General features: G+C 50.6%; 1 protein-coding gene across 1 annotated transcript; it reads right to left on the minus strand.

Moving 5' to 3' along the window:
* Positions 1-290: 290 nt before the first annotated feature.
* On the minus strand, positions 291-5125 carry LOC147020440 (Krueppel-like factor 11). The gene is made up of 4 exons (XM_085895760.1): positions 4892-5125; positions 2932-3168; positions 1751-2564; positions 291-1492 (listed from the first exon to the last, which is right to left on the minus strand). Exons 2-4 carry the CDS (start codon positions 3160-3162, stop codon positions 1113-1115), a joined length of 1425 nt encoding a protein of 474 aa, XP_085751886.1. The 5' UTR covers positions 3163-3168; positions 4892-5125; the 3' UTR covers positions 291-1112.
* Between the last annotated feature and the right edge of the window lie 16182 nt (positions 5126-21307).

Genomic DNA, 21307 nt, shown 5'->3' on the forward strand with positions numbered 1-21307 from the left:
CCTGCAAAACAGCAGGGTGACAGTTTATAGCTCAGCTGAGATTTTAACCCAGGCTGAATGGCTCTTGGGTATTCTGCCAACCCTAGTGGCCACTCGATCACCCCAACTGAATAAATCAGCAACTGTGGAATTTACCGTTGAGCTCGTCAAGCAACAATTGTTGCAAAGTGGGCCGGTACCATATCCCGTTGAAAGTAAAGGCGTTGCTCTTCTACTAAAACCAAATATGTTAGAGCATCACCAGGTAAAGGCAAATATTATCAAGCAGTTGAACAAGTAAATACAAAACATTTCCACTTGAATCACCCCCTTTATTGCATCAACGAGTAAATATATTTTTGCAAAAGATATTTAAAAAAATATAAATTATGTGCAAAATCGTTTCTCCGACGACACCGTGCAAAGTACACAAACGCCTATAAGCGGCAATGGGACAAAATAATCAACTTAACAGGGAAGCTTTTGGTTTAACAGTACACATATATGAACAAATTGCTTTTCGGACCTGCTTTTCCAGTGTCTTTGTCCATCTATCAGCACAAAAATGAGTCAACAACCACCAACTGTTCTTCACAACTTTGTAGTAATGATTTGAAATAAAAAACATTTTTTTGCCTTGTGAACATAAATCTGCTATTGGCCAATCCCATCTATGTTCACCCAGGTTGGTTGTTACAAGTATAACGATTCTAAATTTATTGCCTTCACCCCCACAATGGTACACCTTTCTTATAGTCTTCCATGTAAAATGAAAGCATTGCAACAGTTCAAAGCAAGGGAAAAAGGAAAACTATCAAAAAAAAAAAAAAATTGCATAAACTCTTCCCAAAATAACTTGAAGAATAAAATGCAGACAATACTTAAAAATAGCAAGTATCAGAAGATTCCAGAGCCCAATGCCATTTTCAGAAATCAAAACAAACAAAAAGAAAAGACAACAACAACATGAGAAGAACTAGTTGAGGCATCGGGGCCTGGTCCAACCTGCACAAATCAAAATTTGCACATTGAGCAGAAATTGTTTGGATTTCCCTCGTCCTTTTGAGTCCAGTAAACAGAACAGGGAATGCTACGTTCACAGTATATAAGAGACTCCGCCATTTCTCTATCATTCATATTGCTTGTACTGGGGGTGCTGTTGGTAACAACAGTCCGAGGGACAATACACCATGAGATGACTGTGCCTGAGGCTGTGCGCACATCTGTTGCTGTACAGCACAACTGATGTTGCCGCCAACGTCACCCAAATCACGAGCATCCTGCCCAAGGCTCGAGAGTTTTCCAACCTCGAGCTTCCAGCCAGGGACCTTCCGAGCAAGTGCGTGGCGACGTGTGTGTTTCGTCAGGTGGTCACTGCGCATGAAGCGCCGCTGACACACGGGACATGAGAAGCGCTTTTCTCCAGTGTGAGTACGCCGATGGCGGGACAGCTCATCGGAGCGTGCGAATTGCTTGTCACAACCATCCCAGCTGCAGCTGAATGGCTTCTCTCCTGCAGAGAAAAGAGACATGCACAAGACAGACCTGGTCAGCCACACTCTTCCTTTAATGACAATTCTTCCACAAAAGTTATACACATGCTTCGCCACATAAACAAAAAAAAAACAAGAAGAAACTTTTGGAGCAAACAACATGCAAAAACGTTGGCTTTTAGTGCAAATTGCTTGCGTTCAAATTTGATCGCCAATGAGAGGGATGCCAAGGTATCAAATTAATAAAACAAATGAATATTAAAGTAGCAAAAACCCACCAGTATGAGTACGTAGATGAGCTTTCAAGTGAGAGCTTTTGAAATAAGTCTTGCTGCAACCAGAGTGTGGACAGACATGGCTTCTCCTTCGAGAGAAATCTTCCAATGGAACTGAGGTTCGAGAGCCTGACATCAAAGTGGTGGAAGGAGCAGGGGAAAGCCAGGAACTTGCATTGGGAGATAGACCAGGTGCTGGTGCCAGCGGTGTGAAGCGTGAAGTCTGCAAAGGGGCGATGGGACAAAGGCGTGGCATGGCTGGTTTTGCAGTGGCAAGAGAGAGAGGCCTAGTGTTGGAAACAGTGCAACCGGTCGTTTGGGGTTGAGGTGACAGCAGGAGCATTACAGAGCTGGGAGTCAAAGATGCGCCAACAAGGACAACGGGTGGTCCCGACCCAGGCAGCGGGCTGGTGTTCGCATGTCGTGTCGGGGAATCGCCTTGACATTGGTAGAGCGATATTGGTGACGAGACGGGTATAACTGGCACGGGGCTGTCTGGATCAGGTGTCGGTGTCAGCACGCGCAGTTTAGAAAGACACGGTGACGGGCAGGGAGGAGATGAGCAAACTCGCTTACTGACACAGCGATTTGTTTGAGGACTGGTAATGACCGAGGACTTGGTAGCCACGTTACTCTCCAAGTCAGCGATGGCGTCGGCTGTGTGCCTGATGACACTGGTGGCCATAGCCACACACCTCACAGGTGGCATGGCAGCAGATATCGTTGAAGCATCAGGCCTGGGCACCAATTGAGTGTAGTTCAAAAGCGGTGAATCACAACATCCAACAGCAGCAGGGCTGTATGGTGGTGTGAGGCACTGTGAAAGGATGGTAAAGGAGTGTCATTGAAACAATAGGGCAAAGAGTTACATTAACGTTAAATTTGTTACAAATTATGCTGTTATTGGAACAAATTAGCAAGTCTTGGAGTGAAGTAGTTTCATTATTTAAAATAAATATATAAACAAACAAACATGAAAATAGCCAGTGGGAGAGAAGCAAAAACTCTGACAAATTTTAGAGTTGCTCTCAAAGGAAAGTACTTTAAAGCATCTCAAATACTCATGCACTTGATACACGAGAATAAGTCGTGCTAACAAGAGCCAAGCTTCAAAGCAATATGACAAATTTGGTTTCACCCTTGACAACATCTTTAAATACTCCAGCCATCCGAACAATCCTCACCAGTGGCAGAGGGGGTGACGGTGGGAGTTCCGGCTGGCAACCGCGGACCTCTGAGGACTCCAATAGATCTGAAGCGGGCGTGAGTGAACAAGGACGCCCCAGAGCTCCCTCACGCATACAGAGGAGGGCCTTTACAGCCTCGATGTCACTTTCTGCTCGCCCGTGACAAGGTTCCGATTCCAGGTCATGCCCCGTTAGCCAAGGTGGGCTTGGTGTACAAAGCTCAACCATCGTGTTCTGCATGTAAGTAGAAGGTGGCCAACATAACAAGGAGAATTATTGGAGGAAGGTTAGGAGACATCAATGAAATCAAATATTAATATTTTTGGGGTTTTTATCTCCACTCATCTCCCTCTACACACTCATCTCCCTCAACACACTCATCTCCCTTTACAAAGCATTGTTAGGGGCGATTTATGATCTCCGCCACCAAAGGTGAAGGAGGTTATGTTTTCACCCCTTTCTGTTTGTTTGTGTACACTGTACAGAATATCTCAAAAAGTTGTGTACGGATCCGGATCAAATTTTGTGGACAGGTTGGGTGTGTGACGAGGACAAACTGGTTACATTTTAGTGAAGATCCAAATCCGGACACTAGAATTTTTCAAGCGATTAATCACCATTGAGAGATCGGGCGAAACCGATATCTCAAAAAAGTTGTGGACGGATTCGGACGAAACTTGCTGGACGTGTTGGGTTCGTGGCAAGGACAAATCGATTCGGTTTTGGTGAAGATATGAATCCGAATACTATCTTAATTTTTAAAGTGATTCTTCACCGTTGAGAGATAGCGCCAGAAACGAGACGCAGCACGATACGTCCTCGTGGATCAGGCATTACGTGGTGGAGGTACGCGCTCTACCGAGTGACCCGCAGTTACACAATTATGCAAATGAAGTGGAGTTGCCAAGTCCCAGCACCTTTCCCTTCAAATAAACTTGTTTTCCCCCATATTCCCTTCCATCATTTTGCAATTCAATATTCTTCAAATCCTGGAGGGTATGCAACCCATTTACAGGAAAATAGGAAACCTTTTTTTTGCAGTCAACAGAAACTAAGTGCTTATATAAGGAAGTTTCAATGCATGAAGTCAACATTAGGCCCCTCAAGCCTCGGCAATGGCCGTTGTTTGTCAGTGCTCTGTCATTATAAAAAGCATCAAGCAACGGATGGGCTCGTAGCATTTTTTAAGTCTTTGGTATGACTCGGCCGGGTTCAGGTTCTAACTCCAACCACCCCAAACTTAGAACGGACGCTTTAACCATTACGCCAACGAGACCTCTTAAAGACAGTGATGACCAGAGCCAGGGAGAAAAATAATATTACGAGAAACGTGACTTGGGAAAGAAAAACAAAAAAAATAAAATGGCTCGAAAAAAGGCGAGAGATGACGACGGATAACCCACGCCCGTCGCACGTGATCACGGCGTGAACGGGGCGTGGGCGGTGACGTCACTCGGGGGACACCCCTAACCTTTCACCCACTTTCGAGGTTTCAAGCAAGGCGGAGCTCACACTCGTTTAAAAAATGACCCAAGGTTTGTTTTTGTCACAGTTCGGGTGTCTTCAACAAAGCCGTTACATTTACACGGACAAATCGGCGCACGTCATCCTACCGGCCGACATTTACACAAGTACTCGCCGTGTTGTGTCGAAGAGAAGAAAGAAAGAAAGAAAAAAAAAAACACAAAAATCGAAATAAAAAAAACATTAAATAACTAGTGATTCATGGAATATGCAAGTCAACAGGAAACGAGATGCTATCCCCATCCACAAATCGATGACACACTTCTAACGCTCACGTTCGCTAACGCCACCACCACCACCACCACCACCACCAACAACAAACCAATAGTGGGTTCAATATTCAACGATAGTCGTGAACAAGTAATCGATAAAACAAATGGGAATAAACACATTTCCTTTTGGGAACCGATAAAAGGAGCCAGGACCGACTTACCCAACAAGGAGGTGGAGGGTCTGGAGTCTGCACTGAGCGCTTGGAAATAAGACCGAGCGAACGTGGAGGAAAAGTCAGTCCGGGGGAAGAAAGCTCGGAGGACGGCAACAGGTCAGCGAGAAGGAAGCAGACCCACAGGAGCTTCGTGAAGTCCGTACTTCGTTCGGTGCGCACTCGCACACAGGTCTTATTAGACCCCCCGCTTTTCGACGCGGGTTATTTGGGGCCGAACGTCGCCATGCGGAGGCGGGCAGCGGATGTGAGCGTCTGGCCAATGAGAGCGCGCCGCCCTCCAGGGGCTGGTGCGGGGCGTGCGACGCCGACCAATGAGAGCGCTCCGACGGCTCATGATCGGCGCGTGCTCGATGCATGGTACACAGGCAGAGCGGCGCGTGGGAAACAGGGCGGTGCACAGATCCGCTCGTGCTCCACAAGCCTCTCCTCCGTGACTCACTGTGCTCGTTCGCACGTGCCTCCCTCCCTCCCTGTTGCTGTTCGTTGCCTTTATTTGCTTTGTATGTGCTTTTGTTTTTTCTTCTGTTCCATCGTGTTTTTAACTTTGTAAGTTTGAGAATTTCTTGGAGCAATAATTAATGGACGTTCCCGTCCACCCTGATGGTGTTTCTTCGTTTTCCCCACAGATCATTTTCCGCACAAACATCACGGTCCCCCGGAGTCCGGAGAGCGTGGTGGATCCGCGATGGATCTGGGACAACGTCCAAGGAAGGAACAACCTTGTCCCAACAACCACCAACACATTCATTTTCCTTCCACCTGTTTTTACCACCGATCGTTCTCACTCTTCCTCAGCAGGTCCAACTGCTCTCAAAAAGCAATCCCCCCCTCCCCCGCATCTTAAGTTTTGTAAAAGAAAATCTGAACCATATTTGGCAGGAATCGAACCAACACAAGGCTTACCACCCGATATCCAAAGTGTTTGAACCATGTAATCAGAGGGTCATTTATATATTACATACGTTTTGGTAAATAAGGTGGTTGTGGTGAATAAATATATATATATATATATATATATATATATATATATATATATATATATATATATATATATATACATATAAATATATATATAATACAATGTCGAGGCTCGTATAGAAGCCAGCACACAAAAAAGAAAAACAAACGGAGCAGAAGACAAGAGTGGTGGGGTACATGGGATGAACAAGATTGAAACTACAGGAACTTTCAGGAAGGAAAGCAGGGAATTTGAAGGAAGTGGGTTTGGGTGGATTAACGGGGGTAGAAAAGATCGAGGTTTTGGATGGGGGAAGATAAGAGATGGTGGTGAACTGCTGTTTTGAACACCTGGAGGGAAGAGTGGGATTGAAGAGAGCGTGCGACTTTGTTCCAAAGGTGGGGACAAAAAGAGCAATGATTCTTGATTTTGGTACTTTCAACACATTTTGGTAGGTACAACAAGTGTGTATCAGAATGGGGTTGCTGACAGACCTTGAGCACCCTGTGGAAATATGGGTGGGGGAGACACATCAAAAACAGCAGAGAGGAGGAGGGGGCGAGGTCAGAGAGGAGACGGTAGACGACAAAAGCCACTGACCTGCCTGCGGTGTGTGTGAGAGAGAGAGAGAGATAGAGATAGAGATAGAGATAGAGATAGAGATAGAGATAGAGATAGAGAGAGAGAGAGAGAGAGAGAGAGAGAGAGAGAGAGAGAGAGAGAGAGAGAGAGAGAGAGAGAGAGAGAGAGAGAGAGAGAGCCAGCCAAAGACTCAGCTTCATCGCAGGAGATACCAATGAACCTTAATGTCTTGTTTTCCACAGCGTGAAGCCAAGAAAGGTGTGAGGCAGGAGGAGCAGCCCAGGAGGGTAGAGCAGTACTTCATCAGGCTGTGGATGAAAGCTTTGTATGTGGTCAGGAGCTCAGGTGTGTCAAGGAAGGACTTTGCATGATGGAGGATTCCCAGTCAGCAACTGGCTTTGGAGGCAAGCCTGGAAATGTGACTTTCCCAGGAAAGATCATAGCTGATGGTGAGGTGCAAAAGCTTGAATGAAAGGACTTCTTCAAGAGGATTGTTGAGAAAGTAGATGGGGGGGTGGGGTTCCAGACAGTCCTTTCAGAGAGACATAGTAAGAGTATGAGAATTGTCAGGATTGAAACATGTGTTCCAAGTGTTGGACCCGTTTGTGATTTTATCTCGTTCTGCAGAGAGTGAAGAAGCTGCTGCTTGCCGGTCTGAGGGATGACAGATTGTATGGCAGAGGGTGGAGTCATCAGCAAAGAGATAAAGAGGATTTTCCAGAGAGAGGATTTTTTAGAGTAATCTCAGTTCCTTCCATAAAGCTCAGAACAAGTGTGTATCTACCTTCAGGAGAGCCAGAAAACAACATCTTTCTAAGCTCAAGTCTGAACTTTCAAACCTCTCTCCCTCCTAAAAATCCTGGTGGCGTCGAATCAAATCTGTTTCTGGTGTATGTTCCCCCTCCATCCCTCCCTTACCTCAAATCGCCGCATTGCTGATACCGCATGTGAAAAGGCTGAATGCCTAAACTCGGTGTTTGCATCGAAATTTTGTGTCCAAAACCCATCGCTTTCTCTACCCACCTGACCCAGTCGCACCAAATTGTCCCTGGACTCTGTGTCCTTTTCTCCTGACAAGGTGGAGAGCTTGCTGTCAAACCTCGACTCAGATTCTGCAACCGCGCCAGACGGCATCAGCCCACGTGTCCGAAAAACCTGCTCCTCTGCTCTTGCTCACCCTCTCTATGTTCTATTCACCATCTCATTTGCTCAAGGTCATCTGCCATTTGCTTGGAAATCAGCAAACATTACTGCCCTGCATAAAAAGGTGGAAAAACAGATCCCTGCAATGACAGACCAATCAGCCTTCTGCCAATCATCAGCAAGGTTATGGAATCAATCATCGCTTCAGACATTAAATCCTTCCTCTTCTCCAATGGCTTGACTTCCGATCATCAAAATGATTTCAGACCAGGTCACTCTACCCTGGATATGCTGCTTCTGCTCTCCCAACAATGGATGGATGTCCTCAATGTCGAACAAGAAATCAGAGCCATATCCCTAGACATATCACGTGCTTTTGACACGGTCTGGCACCCTGCCCTGCTCACCAAACTCTCTTCCTATGGTATCCAAGGCCATCTCCACTCATGGCTCGCATACTTCCTCTCCTGTGCCAGTCAACGTGTGGCCCTAAATGGAGTTCTTTCATCCCCTCTTCCTGTCCAGGCTGGAGTTCCTCAACATAGTGTTCTAGGCCTGTTCTTTTTCTGGCTCTCATCAATGATCTCTCCGACTCTCTAGAAAATCCTCTGTATCTCTTTGCTGATGACTCCACCTTCTGCCGTACCATCTGTCATCCCTCAGACCGGCATGCAGCAGCTTCTTCGCTCACTGCAGATCTGGGTAAAATCACAAACTGGTCCAACACGTGGAACATGTCTTTCAATCCAGACAAATCTCACACTCTCACTATGTCTCTCCGAAAGGACTGTTTAGAAAACCCCCCATCCACTTTCTCAACAATCCTCTGGAAGAAGTCCTTTCTTTCAAGCTTCTGGGTCTCACTATCTGCCATGACCTTTCCTGGGAAAGCCACATTTCAAACCTGGCCTCCAAAGCCAGTCTCCGACTGGGAATCCTCCATCGTGCAAAGTCATTTCTTGGCACACCTGAGCTCCTGACCACTTACAAACTTTTTGGCTGCAGCCTGATGGAGTACTGCTCTCCCTGCTGGGCTGGTGCTCCTGCCTCCCACCTTTCTCAGCTTCACGCTGTGGAAACCAAAGCATTTCAGATCATTGGCATCTCCTGCAATGAGGCTGAGTGTTTGGGCCTCTCACTCTCTCACCGCAGGCTGGTCGGTGGTCTTTCTGTCTTCTACCGTCTCCTCTCCAGCCTCTCCCCCCTGCTCTCTCTGCGATTTGTCCCCACCACATTTCCACAGGGCGCTCAAGGTCCGACAACAACCACCTTCTGGTAAAACTACCAAAATCATGAATCACTGCTCACCTTCACTCTTTCATTCCTCTTTTATCCCACATTTGGAATAAACTCCCTCACTCTATTCAATCCCATTCTTCCCTCCAGGCCTTCAAAACAACTGTTCACCACCACCTCTTATCATCCCCATCAAAATCCTCGATCTTTTCTACCTCCGATAATCCACCCAAGCCCACCTCGTTCAAATTCCCTGCTTTCCTTCCTGAAAGTCCCTGCAATGTCCATCTTGTATTCCCCATGTTCCCCACCCCATCCTTCTCCCTTCCACAGATCTAATGTATCTATTCCCCACTGTTTTGTCCTTCCCACTCTCACCCCTCTTGTCTCAAGCCCCCCTTGCTGTGCGTTGTGTGTTAGCTCTCATACGAGCCTCGATAAGGTATACAAAAAATCAAAAAGAGTCTGAGAGATCATCAAAGAAAACCAGAAAAGCACAGGGCCCAGAATGCTGCCTTGAGGAACTCCAGCCTGGACAGGAAGAGGGGATGAGAGAATTCCATTCAGGAATGTCACGGTGACTGTGACAGGAAACGAAGTCGAGTCTGCAAGCCATGAGTGGAGATTGCCTTGGATATCATAGGAAGAGAGTTTGGTGAGCAGGTCAGGTTGCCAGATTGTATTGAAAGCTCACGATATGTCGAGGCCCGAGGGAGATGGCTCTGATCTCATGTCTGGCATTGATGACCTCCAGCCATTGTGGGGAAAGCAGAAGCAGCATGTCCAGGGTAGAGTGACCTGGTCTGAATCCAAATTGATGATCGGACATCAAGCCATTGGAGAAGAGGAAGGATTTGATGTTGGAAGCGATGATCGATTCCATAACCTTGCTGATGATTGGGAGAAGGCTGATTGGTCTGTAGTTGCAGGAATCTGTTTTTGCACCTTTTTATGCAGAGCAGTAATGTTAACTGATTTACAAGCAGATGGCAGATGACCTTGAGTAAATGAAAAGTTGAATAGAACAGAGAGATGTTGAGTAAGAGCAGCAGAGCAGGTTTTTAGGACACGTGGGCTGATGCCGTCTTGACCGGTTGCAGAATCTGAGTCGAGGTTTGACAGCAAGCTCTCCACCTTGTCAGGAGTAAAGGACACAGAGTCCAGGGACAGTTGGGTGTGATTGGGTAAGGTTGGTACAGAAAGTGATGGGTGTGGGACACAAGATTTTGAAGCAAACACAGAGTTTAGGCATGCAGTCTTTTCACATGCAGCATCAGCTGTGCTGCATTTGAGGTGAGGGAAGGGATGGAGGGGAACCTTAGACCAGAAACAAATTTAACTAGAACGGCACTCAGTTGAACGCATACCTCCGCCATACAATGCCTAATCCACGAGAACAAATAGGGCCAAATACATTCTTTAAATATCGTGCTATATATCGTTTTTTGTCCCTCTCAATGGTGAAGAATCACTGAAAAAAATTCTCGTAGTCGGATCCGGATTTTCACCAGAATCGAATCAGTTCGTCCTTGTCACACACCCAACCTGCCTACCAAATTTCATCCGAATCCATCCACATTTTGAGACATCCTGCACACAAACAAATAAACAGACTAACAAAGAGACAAACAAACAGGCACAAAGGGATGAAAACGTAATCTCCTTCACCTTCAGTGGCTGAGGTAACTCGACGCCACCAGGATTTGGAGGAAGAAGACAGGTTTAAGAGTTCAGACTCGAGATTGGAAAGATGTTGTTTCCTGACTCTCCTGAGGGTAGACACACACTTATTCCAAGCTTTGTGGAAAGAAATGAGATTGCCTTCAGTAGGATTTGCCTTCCATGACGTGGTCTAGTTGTTTTAGGACAACTGCCTCGCCACAAACTTCAGTGTACCATTAGTGGGGGGAAGGGTAGGGCAACTGAAGACGAGAAGGGATAAATCTGTACTTGAGAGAGCAAATTTCTTTGAAAGAATTCCCAGGTTGAATTGATGTCGGATGGAGAAGAAATGGGAGACCAGTCTAGAAGTTTGATGGTTGCCTGACGACCCTGCCAGTCGGGCTGAGGTGGTTCTTTAATAATGGCCAGACAAGAGAGATGACCACTTTAACAAGAATATGGTCAGATGAACCAATTGGAACAGAAGAAGAACAGCAGACATTTTCTGGGAAAAATTGGTCAAAATAAAATGCAGAAGAGATGGAGTACCGTTGGCTGAGAACCGAGTCGGGAAGTTGACAGATTGAATCAGTCCCAATGAGTCGCAGAAATCCTTTGCTGAAGTGCCATGGCAGGTGAGAGAGGTACCCACACCCAGCCAACTGGCATGATGGCAATTAAAGCCACCACATATGAGGAAGAGAGAGTTTGGATGAGAGGATGAAAGTTGGTCCACGTTTTTGGCGAGCGAGATAGCAATGGAGTCATCACCGTTTGGTGGTACAACACACATATAAACAAGAGTTGGAAGCAGAGGGGAAGCTGGAGCCAGAGGTATTCCTCGGATGTGGAGGAGTGAGGGACAGTGCATAAAGAATGCCTCCCATAGCATAGGACAGTGCATAAATAATGTCCTACCCTCCCCTCCCCTCCCCTTCAGTCAGGTAAGAGCGATGGCCTCATATGTTTTAGGTCCACACTGTTAAGGAGGAGGGAGGGGAGGAGGCTTTGGGTACTGGCAAGGGGAGGGGAGGGAGAGGGTAGGACAAGGAAGGACAGGTGTAGGAGATTGCAGAAGAACTAGGGTAGAGGGTCAGATGGAGAGGACAAAGAGCTGGCCCATAATTGGGAGAAAGGTGGTGAAGGGATGAGTTGCAGTGGGGAGTAATAAGAGAGGAGACAAAGGGAATTAGGAGATTGGAGGAGGTGGGGGAATGAGTTGGAAGAGAGAGGGTGGGAGAAGGAGGCATCTTTGTGGATATGAGGGGGGGCGGCTTTGAGAGGGGGGAGAAAGAGGGGAGATTTGAAGGGAGGGATGAGGTGGGATAATTGAGGGAGAAGAGTCGGGGGGGGGCTTTTGAAAAGAGTGAGGGGTGGCTGGTTTAAGAGGGAGGGGTGAGAGGGAAGCTTTGAGGGAGAGGGGAGACGATGAGGAGGAGGCAGCTTTGCGAAGGGGGAATGATGGGGGAGAGATTTGAAGGGGAGGGGTGAGTGGAGAGATTTCAACGGGAAGGGTGAGGGGAGAGAATTGAAGGGGAGGTTTGAGGGGAGAGATTTGAAGGAGAGGGGTGAGGGGAGAGATTTGAAGGGGAGGGGTGAGGGGAGAGATTTGAAGGGGAGGAGTGAGGGGAGAGATTTGAAGAGGAGGGGTGAGGGGAGAGATTTCAAGGGGAGGGGTGAGGGGAGAGATTTCAAGGGGAGGGGTGAGGGGAGAGATTTGAAGGGGAGGATGAGGGGAGAGAATTGAAGGGGAGGGGTGAGGGAAGAGAATTGAAGGGGAGGGGTGAGGGGAGAGATTTCAAGTGGAGGGTTGAGGGGAGAGATTTCAAGGGGAAGGGTGAGGGGAGAGAATTGAAGGGGAGGTTTGAGGGGAGAGATTTGAAGGAGAGGGGTGAGGGGAGAGATTTGAAGGGGAGGGGTGAGGGGAGAGATTTGAAGGGGAGGAGTGAGGGGAGAGATTTGAAGAGGAGGGGTGAGGGAAGAGATTTCAAGGGGAGGGGTGAGGGGAGAGATTTCAAGGGGAGGGTGAGGGGAGAGATTTCAAGGGGAGGGGTGAGGGGAGAGATTTGAAGGATAGGGGTGAGGAGAGAGATTTCAAGGGGAGGGGTGAGGGGAAAGATTTAAAGGGGAGGGGTGAGGGGAGAGAATTGAAGGGGAGGGGTGAGGGGAGAGATTTGAAGGATAGGGGTGAGGGGAGAGATTTGAAGGGGAGGGGTGAGGGGAGAGATTTGAAGGGGGAGGGGTGAGGGGAGAGATTTCAAGGGGAGGGGTGAGGGGAAAGATTTAAAGTGGAGGGGTGAGGGGAGAGATTTAAAGGGGAGGGGTGAGGGGAGAGATTTGAAGGATAGGGGTGAGGGTAGAGAATTGAAGGGGAGGGGTGAGCGGAGAGATTTCAAGGGGTGAGAAGAGAGAATTGAAGGGGAGGGGTGAGGGGAGAGAATTGAAGGGGAGGGGTGAGGGGAAAGAATTGAGGGAGAAAGGTGTGGGGGAGCTTTTGAGAAAGGTGAGGGAGAAACTTGGGGGGGCGGGAAAGAGAGTGATGTTTGCCTTCAAGAGGGGAGAGGAGGCTGTATTGAGATGGAGGGATGAGAGGGAAGCTTTGGGAGGGAGTGGAGATGATTAAAGCAGGCACAGTGGGGGAGGAGGGAGAAGGGAGAGGGGAAGGATGAGACTGTGTTGAGGTATGGTAAAGCTGGGGGTGGGTGGGGGGGGGAGACTAGATTTATTTTGGAGCGGGGGAAGGGGGGTGTGATGCGAGGAAAGACAGAGCATGTTTGAGATATTGAGGAGTGTGCTGAAAGAGAGTAAGACACTTCTTCGGTTGGAATGGAGCCCATGGATATTTGAAAACCATGTAGTTTGGGATACCAGAAAGGGAGCTGTTATTAAAGCATAGGGCAATGGAGAGGAATGAAGAGAGGATGTAGGATGGGGGGGGCAATATGGGAGGAGTAAGGAGGGGGTATAACGGGGGAGGAGTTAGGAGGAGGTATATTTAAGGAGGTGGGATGAATTTGCACTGAAGTTGGGGGGAAAATATATATATATATATATATATATATATATATATATATATATATATATATATATATATATATATATATATATATATATATATATACATATATATATATTGTTGCGGATTCGCGCCCGCCGGCGTGCGACGGCCACGTAACTCGAATCGCGGCACGTTGCCCACCGGACGGACAATCCAGTCGTGACCCTCTCGGACTAACGCCGGGAACCAGTCACGGGTGGACCTTTCGGTCTCACCGCGATCGAGCCAATCAGCCCCCGCGTGGGATAGGGTTGCTCGCCAAATTCGACCTACCTAAGTGCCCACACGGAGGGTAGACCGGGCGGTCGCACCTCGCCGCAGGTCGACTTCGGACACGGGCCACTTAAGCGACCCGTTCCGTACTATCGGGATAACCGAGCGGTGTTATTCGTCGACCTCGACGGTTCGATTAATTATCGGGCGTATTCAGCCCACTACCAACCCTTTACGTGAAGCAAGATGAGGATTCAATGAAAGAAATGACGAAGCGAAGCGGGAAACAGTTCAACACAAAGCACATTTATTCGCGATGAACGGAAAGCGCACATATACAATTCCACCAAAAGCACACAGAAAAGAAAAACACAATGCAATTTACACAAAAAGCAAATGCGACAATGCAGATCTAATACCGATTACACGAGCACACGGCAACACTTATACAATTTTACTTCACAGACGGCGCCGACAACACATACCCAAAACCAAGGAAAAGAACAGAGAACCCTCAAGGATGAGGCGGGCCTGAGGCCGAGACCGGGTCGGGCCTACCCGTCTGGTGATGAGACGCGGAGCGGCGATGGTGCCTCAACTCCGCGGGCCTCGCGGACAGTGTCTGGTAGGGGGTGGGAAAGGGGCCCCCTTGGTCGCACTATCTCAGCGCGGGGGGAAACAGGAGGGGGTTGCTGATGCTCGGGGTATAGAGGATTTTTATTGTCCCGCGACGAGCGTCTCCACCTCGGCCAGGTCGCGCTGTCGGCCTCCCTGGGGTGCAGCTCCCTGCACGACGCGAGCACCCCCTCGTCTGCCCTCGCCGCCTCTCCACAGCTCCGTCCCCTCCGCTCCGACTCCAACGCACACGACGACCAGCTCCTTCTTGCCAACTCCACCGCCCGCGAAGTCTTAACTCTCTGTTCTCTTGACTGATGAACACGGTCGCTTATATCAGCCCCGTGGCTTCGCTCTCTCATCTTTGACCCCCTCCCTTCGACCTTTCACCTCGCTCCCCATTGGCCCGAGAAAAAGTGGGCGTGAATGCTTTTTGATCCATAAATTTGCATATATCGATCGCCCTCCAACGCCCTGGAGGCGGGGCCAAATCGCCCCTCGCTCACCGATTGGACGGCAAAAAGTGGGCGTGTGTCGTTTTTGATCCGTTTTTGAAGTGGAAAATCCGTGGTTTTGTACACGCTGTTCGGCGCGCGCCCTGCACGAGTCCAACACCGGTACCCACAAGCGGCGCAAGAACGGTGGCGATGCGACGGTTGCGAGGTGTGACGTGAAGCGGCGCCGCGGTGGGTGGTTGATGTTGTGGTTGTAACAATGGCGGTTGGTCCAAATTAAAGATAGTAAAATAAAAACGGCTATCCTGAAGAGTCGCAGCACGCATAAATGACATGTATTCCCACTAGACAACGGGTTTGGGCCTAACTACACATGTACTTACCGAGATACCTCACCTAAGGGACCTGAATGGTGGTTTGCGAATGTGGTAACCACAACACTACCCCCTCCCCTTTTTACAGACTCGTCCCGAGTCGTCAAATTTTCGTGTGCCATCATGTGTAGTTTTCCCCTAGTACATTTTACCTACGGATCCCTGAGTGCGACATTCATGGTATTCGTGTCCCCAAAATAAATAACCTGAGGGCTGCGTAACTACCTAAACAAACTCACTCGCACGGACGACTTAAATAAAATTGCCGGCGCTAAGACAGACATGCCGGGGGCGCACTCATATTTACAGTACATCTTAACCTTAACTTACAAATTTTACACTAAACCATGGCCCAGGATCAATGAACTCTGCAAAAGAAAACAGTTAGCAGGGAGCCAGGCTGCTCGCATGTAGTCTCTGGCTCAAAAAAATGCAGGTGACAGGGAACGTGGCTGGCTGCTCACACGCAGTCCAAGGCCTTCCCTTTTGAACTGAACGCAGTGAACCACAACGGTGCATGGGCTGCACAACGCAGTCTCCGTGCCAGCTCAAGTGGCACACGCAATGAACACAACGAATGGATGGATGAATGGATGGATGAATGGATGGACGCAAACACGGTGCACGGGCCGCCACTGCAGGCCCGTGTTGTAGCTGCCAACAGGGCAGTTCTCGCAGCTTGCAAACTGTTGCTTTCTGATCCTGGCGCACGTGGAAATGAACAGGGGGGGGGGGCAAAGCAAAAATTGAACGGGGCTGGTGAACGTGGCCAGTGGGCATGGCATGGCAAAGGCAGCAGGCAAACACAGCCGGCAGATGAACTGGCCGGCACAGGCCTTGAAGTACCACAGCTGCAGATGATCCGACCGGCACAGGCCTTGCAGCACAGCAGCTGCAGACGATCCAGCCGGCACAGGCCTCGCAGCAAAACAACAGCTGCCGATGAAGTTGGCCAACCTTTGCCGTTCAGTGGAGGTTGGTGGTGGGAGTGCGGTGGTGCTGGCCACTTGGAAGGCGGGCTCGGACCTACCTACCTGTCTCCCTCCCAACCTATCGCCTTTGCCTGTCACTGTACATACCCACTCCCTTAATTTGTCAAACCCCAATTTAGCCCCAACTTATTTTTTTGTTGTTTTTATTTTTACTCCCCCACTATAAATCGTCCCCTAACCCCCTTTATCGTCCTTGTTCGGCTACCCTATCCTGTCACCTAGCCTACTCCCAACCCCTACGTTCCCTTCCCGGAGGGGAATAAGGGAGAGCTAGCGTCCTGTGTCGAGGCCCAACGCAGCCTCAGGATGGCCTCCCCAGAGTTCAGCGATCTATAACCAAAGTGGGTCCAGCGGCCTACAACGACAGCGAGGGGATGGATGGTGCGGAGGGGTACATCTCCTAATCTACCCTAACCATTTAACTGTTAAACTACCCCGGGGCTTTCAACAAGCGCCTCTCGCTTAAACTATTGGTTCTAACAACCCAGATTCCCGTCGCCTGTGTTGGTGTCCTTACAATTTCGGGCCTCGCCCCCCAATTTTCTCTCCGTGCCCTCACACGGTCTCCTGGCTGGGACACGTGGCTCCCTTTGGCAGGCACGACCCTCTGCCGAATCTCCCGCTATGGCACCCCCGGGCACTACACTGCCTCCGAGCCTACCAGCTCCCTAACACCGGGGAGTGCCCCCCATGGCACCTCCCCTGAAACGCACACGTGGCAGGCCGGCCTCCCGGGCCCCTTTCCGAGGGTCACCCGTGCCCACAACACTGCCCACGCGGCTAATGGCGCCCCCGCACCAAGCAGGCGCACCCGTGCCCACTACGCTATCCCGGCCCCCCATGGGCCCTTGGCCTACCACGGCCGACTAGCCTGGTGCCCGGGGTACCCACTCAGCGATACTCACCTTTCGCAGCCACGCTCCAAGCCCGTCAACAGGGCTCCTGCACCCCTCCAAATGGGTCTCGAGCCTACTTTCCCACCAACAGCAAAACGACCTCCATTTTTCAATTTGACTAACCCCCTAACTCACTTTATACTGACCCCGGGGTCCCTTGGGCGGGAGTCACTCCTCCCCCCAATCACTCATCGCACCATGCAGTCCCCATTCGCTCCACTCACACAGACCCGCTGGCCTCACTCACTCATCATGTACTCACCTCACAACCCACAACTCTTCAACACACACACCGCTGAACTCTGCCATCCTTCTAACTACCTCCCCTAACTAACTCGTGCTCCCACGTCGTCCCTTAAACTATAGCACGTTCCTTTTAACACTACGTAGCTAAACTACGTCAACTCTACACACTCAAAGTCTGTCTCTGTCTCCAAATCATCAAAAATCATTTCCCATTTTCCCATCCTAAATCTGGCTACAATCCCTCTAACTAATCCATTCCACGGACTCCATGAGGACTTACCCCTGCCCCATGGAGTCGGTCTAGCTAAGCTAACCCTTCCCCCTAACTAGTTTCCATCCTGTGCCCCTGTGTCAAGGGGGTCTTCCACCCCTTGCCCAGGAATCCTGTGCACCCGAAAGTGAGGCTTACTTTTTTTTTTTTGGTTTTTTTTTTTTCATGCGCAGCACCTGCGCGGCAACTCAGAGCTCGCGCACTTTGCACCTGTCCGTGACGTCATGCAGCTGCACGTGTTCCTCGTCCCTCCTTGGACGGTACCATCCGGCCGGGATACCCCTCCTGCCGGATTCCAACCACACGTGCAGCCATGACGTCACCGTGCGCATAAAAAAAAAAACACAAGCCCCACGTCTCGAGGGGTCTCCCCACGCGAACACATGTGCTTTGCCCGTTGGAGCTTAACACACACGATCGCGTGGAGAACCCGTCCGGTCCAAATCCGTAGTCCTGCCTAAACTTTGTCCGTCCGCGGGATCGGCAAATCCACCGCGTGCGTTTCCGGACCGGGACTTCACTCTCGCAAGCGAGCACGTGGCGGTCTCGTGCGTTGCACAGCACGAACCGCGTGCTCACTGCTGGGTGAACCCGGCACGGTCCCCGAAACAACTACAGCCGCTACCCGGCTTTCTTTCTTTACATGTCGCCGTCGTCGCCTCCATTCCACACACGCATACCTGCGTGTTACGACGCACACAGTCCACACCATCACATTCACACCGGGAGATGCGGCTGCGTGCTCCCGCATGCCAACCGACATCTCCCTCACATACCGCTCTCTCACACACACGGTCTCCCTTGCACACAGCGACCTTGCACACAGCGACCTTGCACACGGCCGTTCACTCACGCGTGCCTCACTACTCACACAAACCATACTACTTACTCGTGGTGCTCCATTCACTCGCGCGGGGGCACTCACCCGCGGTGCCTCACTCACACACGCGGGGGCACTCAACCGCGGTGTCTCATCCATACTCCGTGCCTCACTCACACACGCGGGGGCACTCAACCGCGGTGTTTCACTCACACTGGCCGTTTCATCCACACACACGGCCTCACTCACACACGGTGCCTCACCCACACACGCGGGGGCACTCACCCGCGGTGCCCCATCCACACTCGGCGTGCTGGGAAGCACGTACTCCGGCACCATCGCCACCACACCACTCACACACGGGGTCGCTTCCACACACGGGGACGCACTCACGCCTTGCACCACACACACAGGGACAACCACACTGGGGATTCGTGTCCCCACAAGGGTCTCCGGGGCCTCCATACCCCCCAAGCTCTCCGTGCTCCTGTCCACAGCACTCGTCCCCTCAACCTCGCGAAGCACGACCGAACTCACCTGGTCGTGACTCGCCTCAAGGGGGCAGACTCCCTCCCCTCGTTCCTGGAGGAGGCCATCCAGCTGCTCGCACCGGGCCTCCACACGCTCCGCGAGCTCACCCCCATTATCCTCCACTACCTCCGTGTGTGTGTGTGCGTCACTTACCCCGTCTTCATCGTGTAGTCTTTCCTCTATTTTTTCTATCTCCCGTGTCTCTATACATTTATAAGTTTCTGTCGTCGTCACCTCGTGTCTCGTCTCACACGTTTTGGTCTCCCCATTTAATTTTTCCCTTTTGGTCACCGTCGATTCCTCTGTCACGACCCTCGCCCAACACGCCCCCCGAATTATTTTTTTACCCGCCTCCACCGCGGGCCTGTCAGCCGTTGCACCCCCTTCCAGCTCGTTTGCTCCCACACGTGGAGTCGCCATTCCCAGCTCCCTGGTCACGGCCTTCATGCCCGCCTGCAGGCATCGGCCCATGTTCTGCGTCTCACCCCGTAGTTCTTTCATTTCTTTTTTCATTTGCTGTGTATTCGCATCCATCGTCGTTTTCACTTCATTTGTATTTGTATCCATCTTTTCGTTCATTTTTTGTGTATTCGCATCCATCTTTTCGTTCATTCCTTTCATTTCGTTTGTCATTGCCGCCAGCATGGCGCATAGCTGGGCCATGTCGGGTGCGCTTGAGTGAGCCGTTTCGGCAGGGGTTGGGGAAGGGTTTTGGTGGAGAGGGGGGGGGAGGTGTCATACACCGCGGCCGCTGCCGCACCCAGTTCGGGCTCTGGGTTCAGTTGGGCGAGTTCATGTTCCTGCACAATCAACATTTCCTGCACGGGGATTCCATCCTGAACCATGGATTCTACACATTCTACATCCATTTCTAATACCCCCGGCTCCCGCTCGCCTTGAGACGCCATCTTGCTTCTCTTAAAGGGTTAATTTCGCTCGCTCGTAATTTGGAGGGAATCGGGGGTCGCTTCTCACCCCTGGACCGATTCCCGTGAATTTAGCCGGAGACAGGAGAGCCCGTTTTCCTGTTCTCCGATACCAGTGCCGCGAGGAGGGCGATGGATTTGTATCCCACTCCTGACACCAGTGTTGCGGATTCGCGCCCGCCGGCGTGCTGACGGCCACGTAACTCGAATCGCGGCACGTCGCCCACCGGACGGACAATCCAGTCGTGACCCTCTCGGACTAACGCCGGGAACCAGTCACGGGTGGACCTTTCGGTCTCACCGCGATCGAGCCAATCAGCCCCCGCGTGGGATAGGGTTGCTCGCCAAATTCGACCTACCTAAGTACCCACACGGAGGGTAGACCGGGCGATCGCACCTCGCCGCAGGTTGACTTCGGACACGGGCCACTTAAGCGACCCGTTCCGTACTATCGGGATAACCGAGCGGTGTTATTCGTCGACCTCGACGGTTCGATTAATTATCGGGCGTATTCAGCCCACTACCAACCCTTTACGTGAAGCAAGATGATTCAATGAAGGAAATGACGAAGCGAAGCGGGAAACAGTTCAACACAAAGCACATTTATTCGCGATGAACGGAAAGCACACATATACAATTCCACCAAAAGCACACAGAAAAGAAAAACACAATGCAATTTACACAAAAAGCAAATGCGACAATGCAGATCTAATACCGATTACACGAGCACACGGCAACACTTATACAATTTTACTTCACAGACGGCGCCGACAACACATACCCAAAACCAAGGAAAAGAACAGAGAACCCTCAAGGATGAGGCGGGCCTGAGGCCGAGACCGGGTCGGGCCTACCCGTCTGGTGATGAGACGCGGAGCGGCGATGGTGCCTCAACTCCGCGGGCCTCGCGGGCAGTGTCTGGTAGGGGGTGGGAAAGGGGCCCCCTTGGTCGCACTATCTCAGCGCGGGGGGAAACAGGAGGGGGTTGCTGATGCTCGGGGTATAGAGGATTTTTATTGTCCCGCGACGAGCGTCTCCACCTCGGCCAGGTCGCGCTGTCGGCCTCCCTGGGGTGCAGCTCCCTGCACGACGCGAGCACCCCCTCGTCTGCCCTCGCCGCCTCTCCACAGCTCCGTCCCCTCCGCTCCGACTCCAACGCACACGACGACGACCAGCTCCTTCTTGCTCCTTCTTCCCAACTCCACCGCCCGCGAAGTCTTAACTCTCTGTTCTCGACTCTCCTACTCTCCTGCCCACTGGACTGACGAACACGGTCGCTTATATCAGCCCCATGGCTTCGCCCTCTCATCTTTGACCCCCTCCCTTCGACCTTTCACCTCGCTCCCCATTGGCCCGAGAAAAAGTGGGCGTGAATGCTTTTTGATCCATAAATTTGCATATATCGATCGCCCTCCAACGCCCT

Source organism: Eptatretus burgeri, chromosome 9, assembly GCF_056783735.1.
Source record: "Eptatretus burgeri isolate ZD-2024b chromosome 9, Ebu_testis_v1, whole genome shotgun sequence".
NCBI classification, from domain to species: Eukaryota; Metazoa; Chordata; class Myxini; order Myxiniformes; family Myxinidae; genus Eptatretus; species Eptatretus burgeri.

What these genes read in the sequence shown, in the direction of transcription:
- LOC147020440 (XM_085895760.1), bottom strand. Translation starts at nt 3,162, where the DNA reads ATGGTTGAGCTTTGTACACCAAGCCCACCTTGGCTAACGGGGCATGAC. An exon ending in CGTCACCCCCTCTGCCACTG is followed by an intron (nt 2,565 to 2,931) that starts GTGAGGATTGTT and finishes ATCCTTTCACAG; the next exon opens with TGCCTCACACCACCATACAG. An exon ending in TCATCTACGTACTCATACTG is followed by an intron (nt 1,493 to 1,750) that starts GTGGGTTTTTGC and finishes TTTTCTCTGCAG; the next exon opens with GAGAGAAGCCATTCAGCTGC.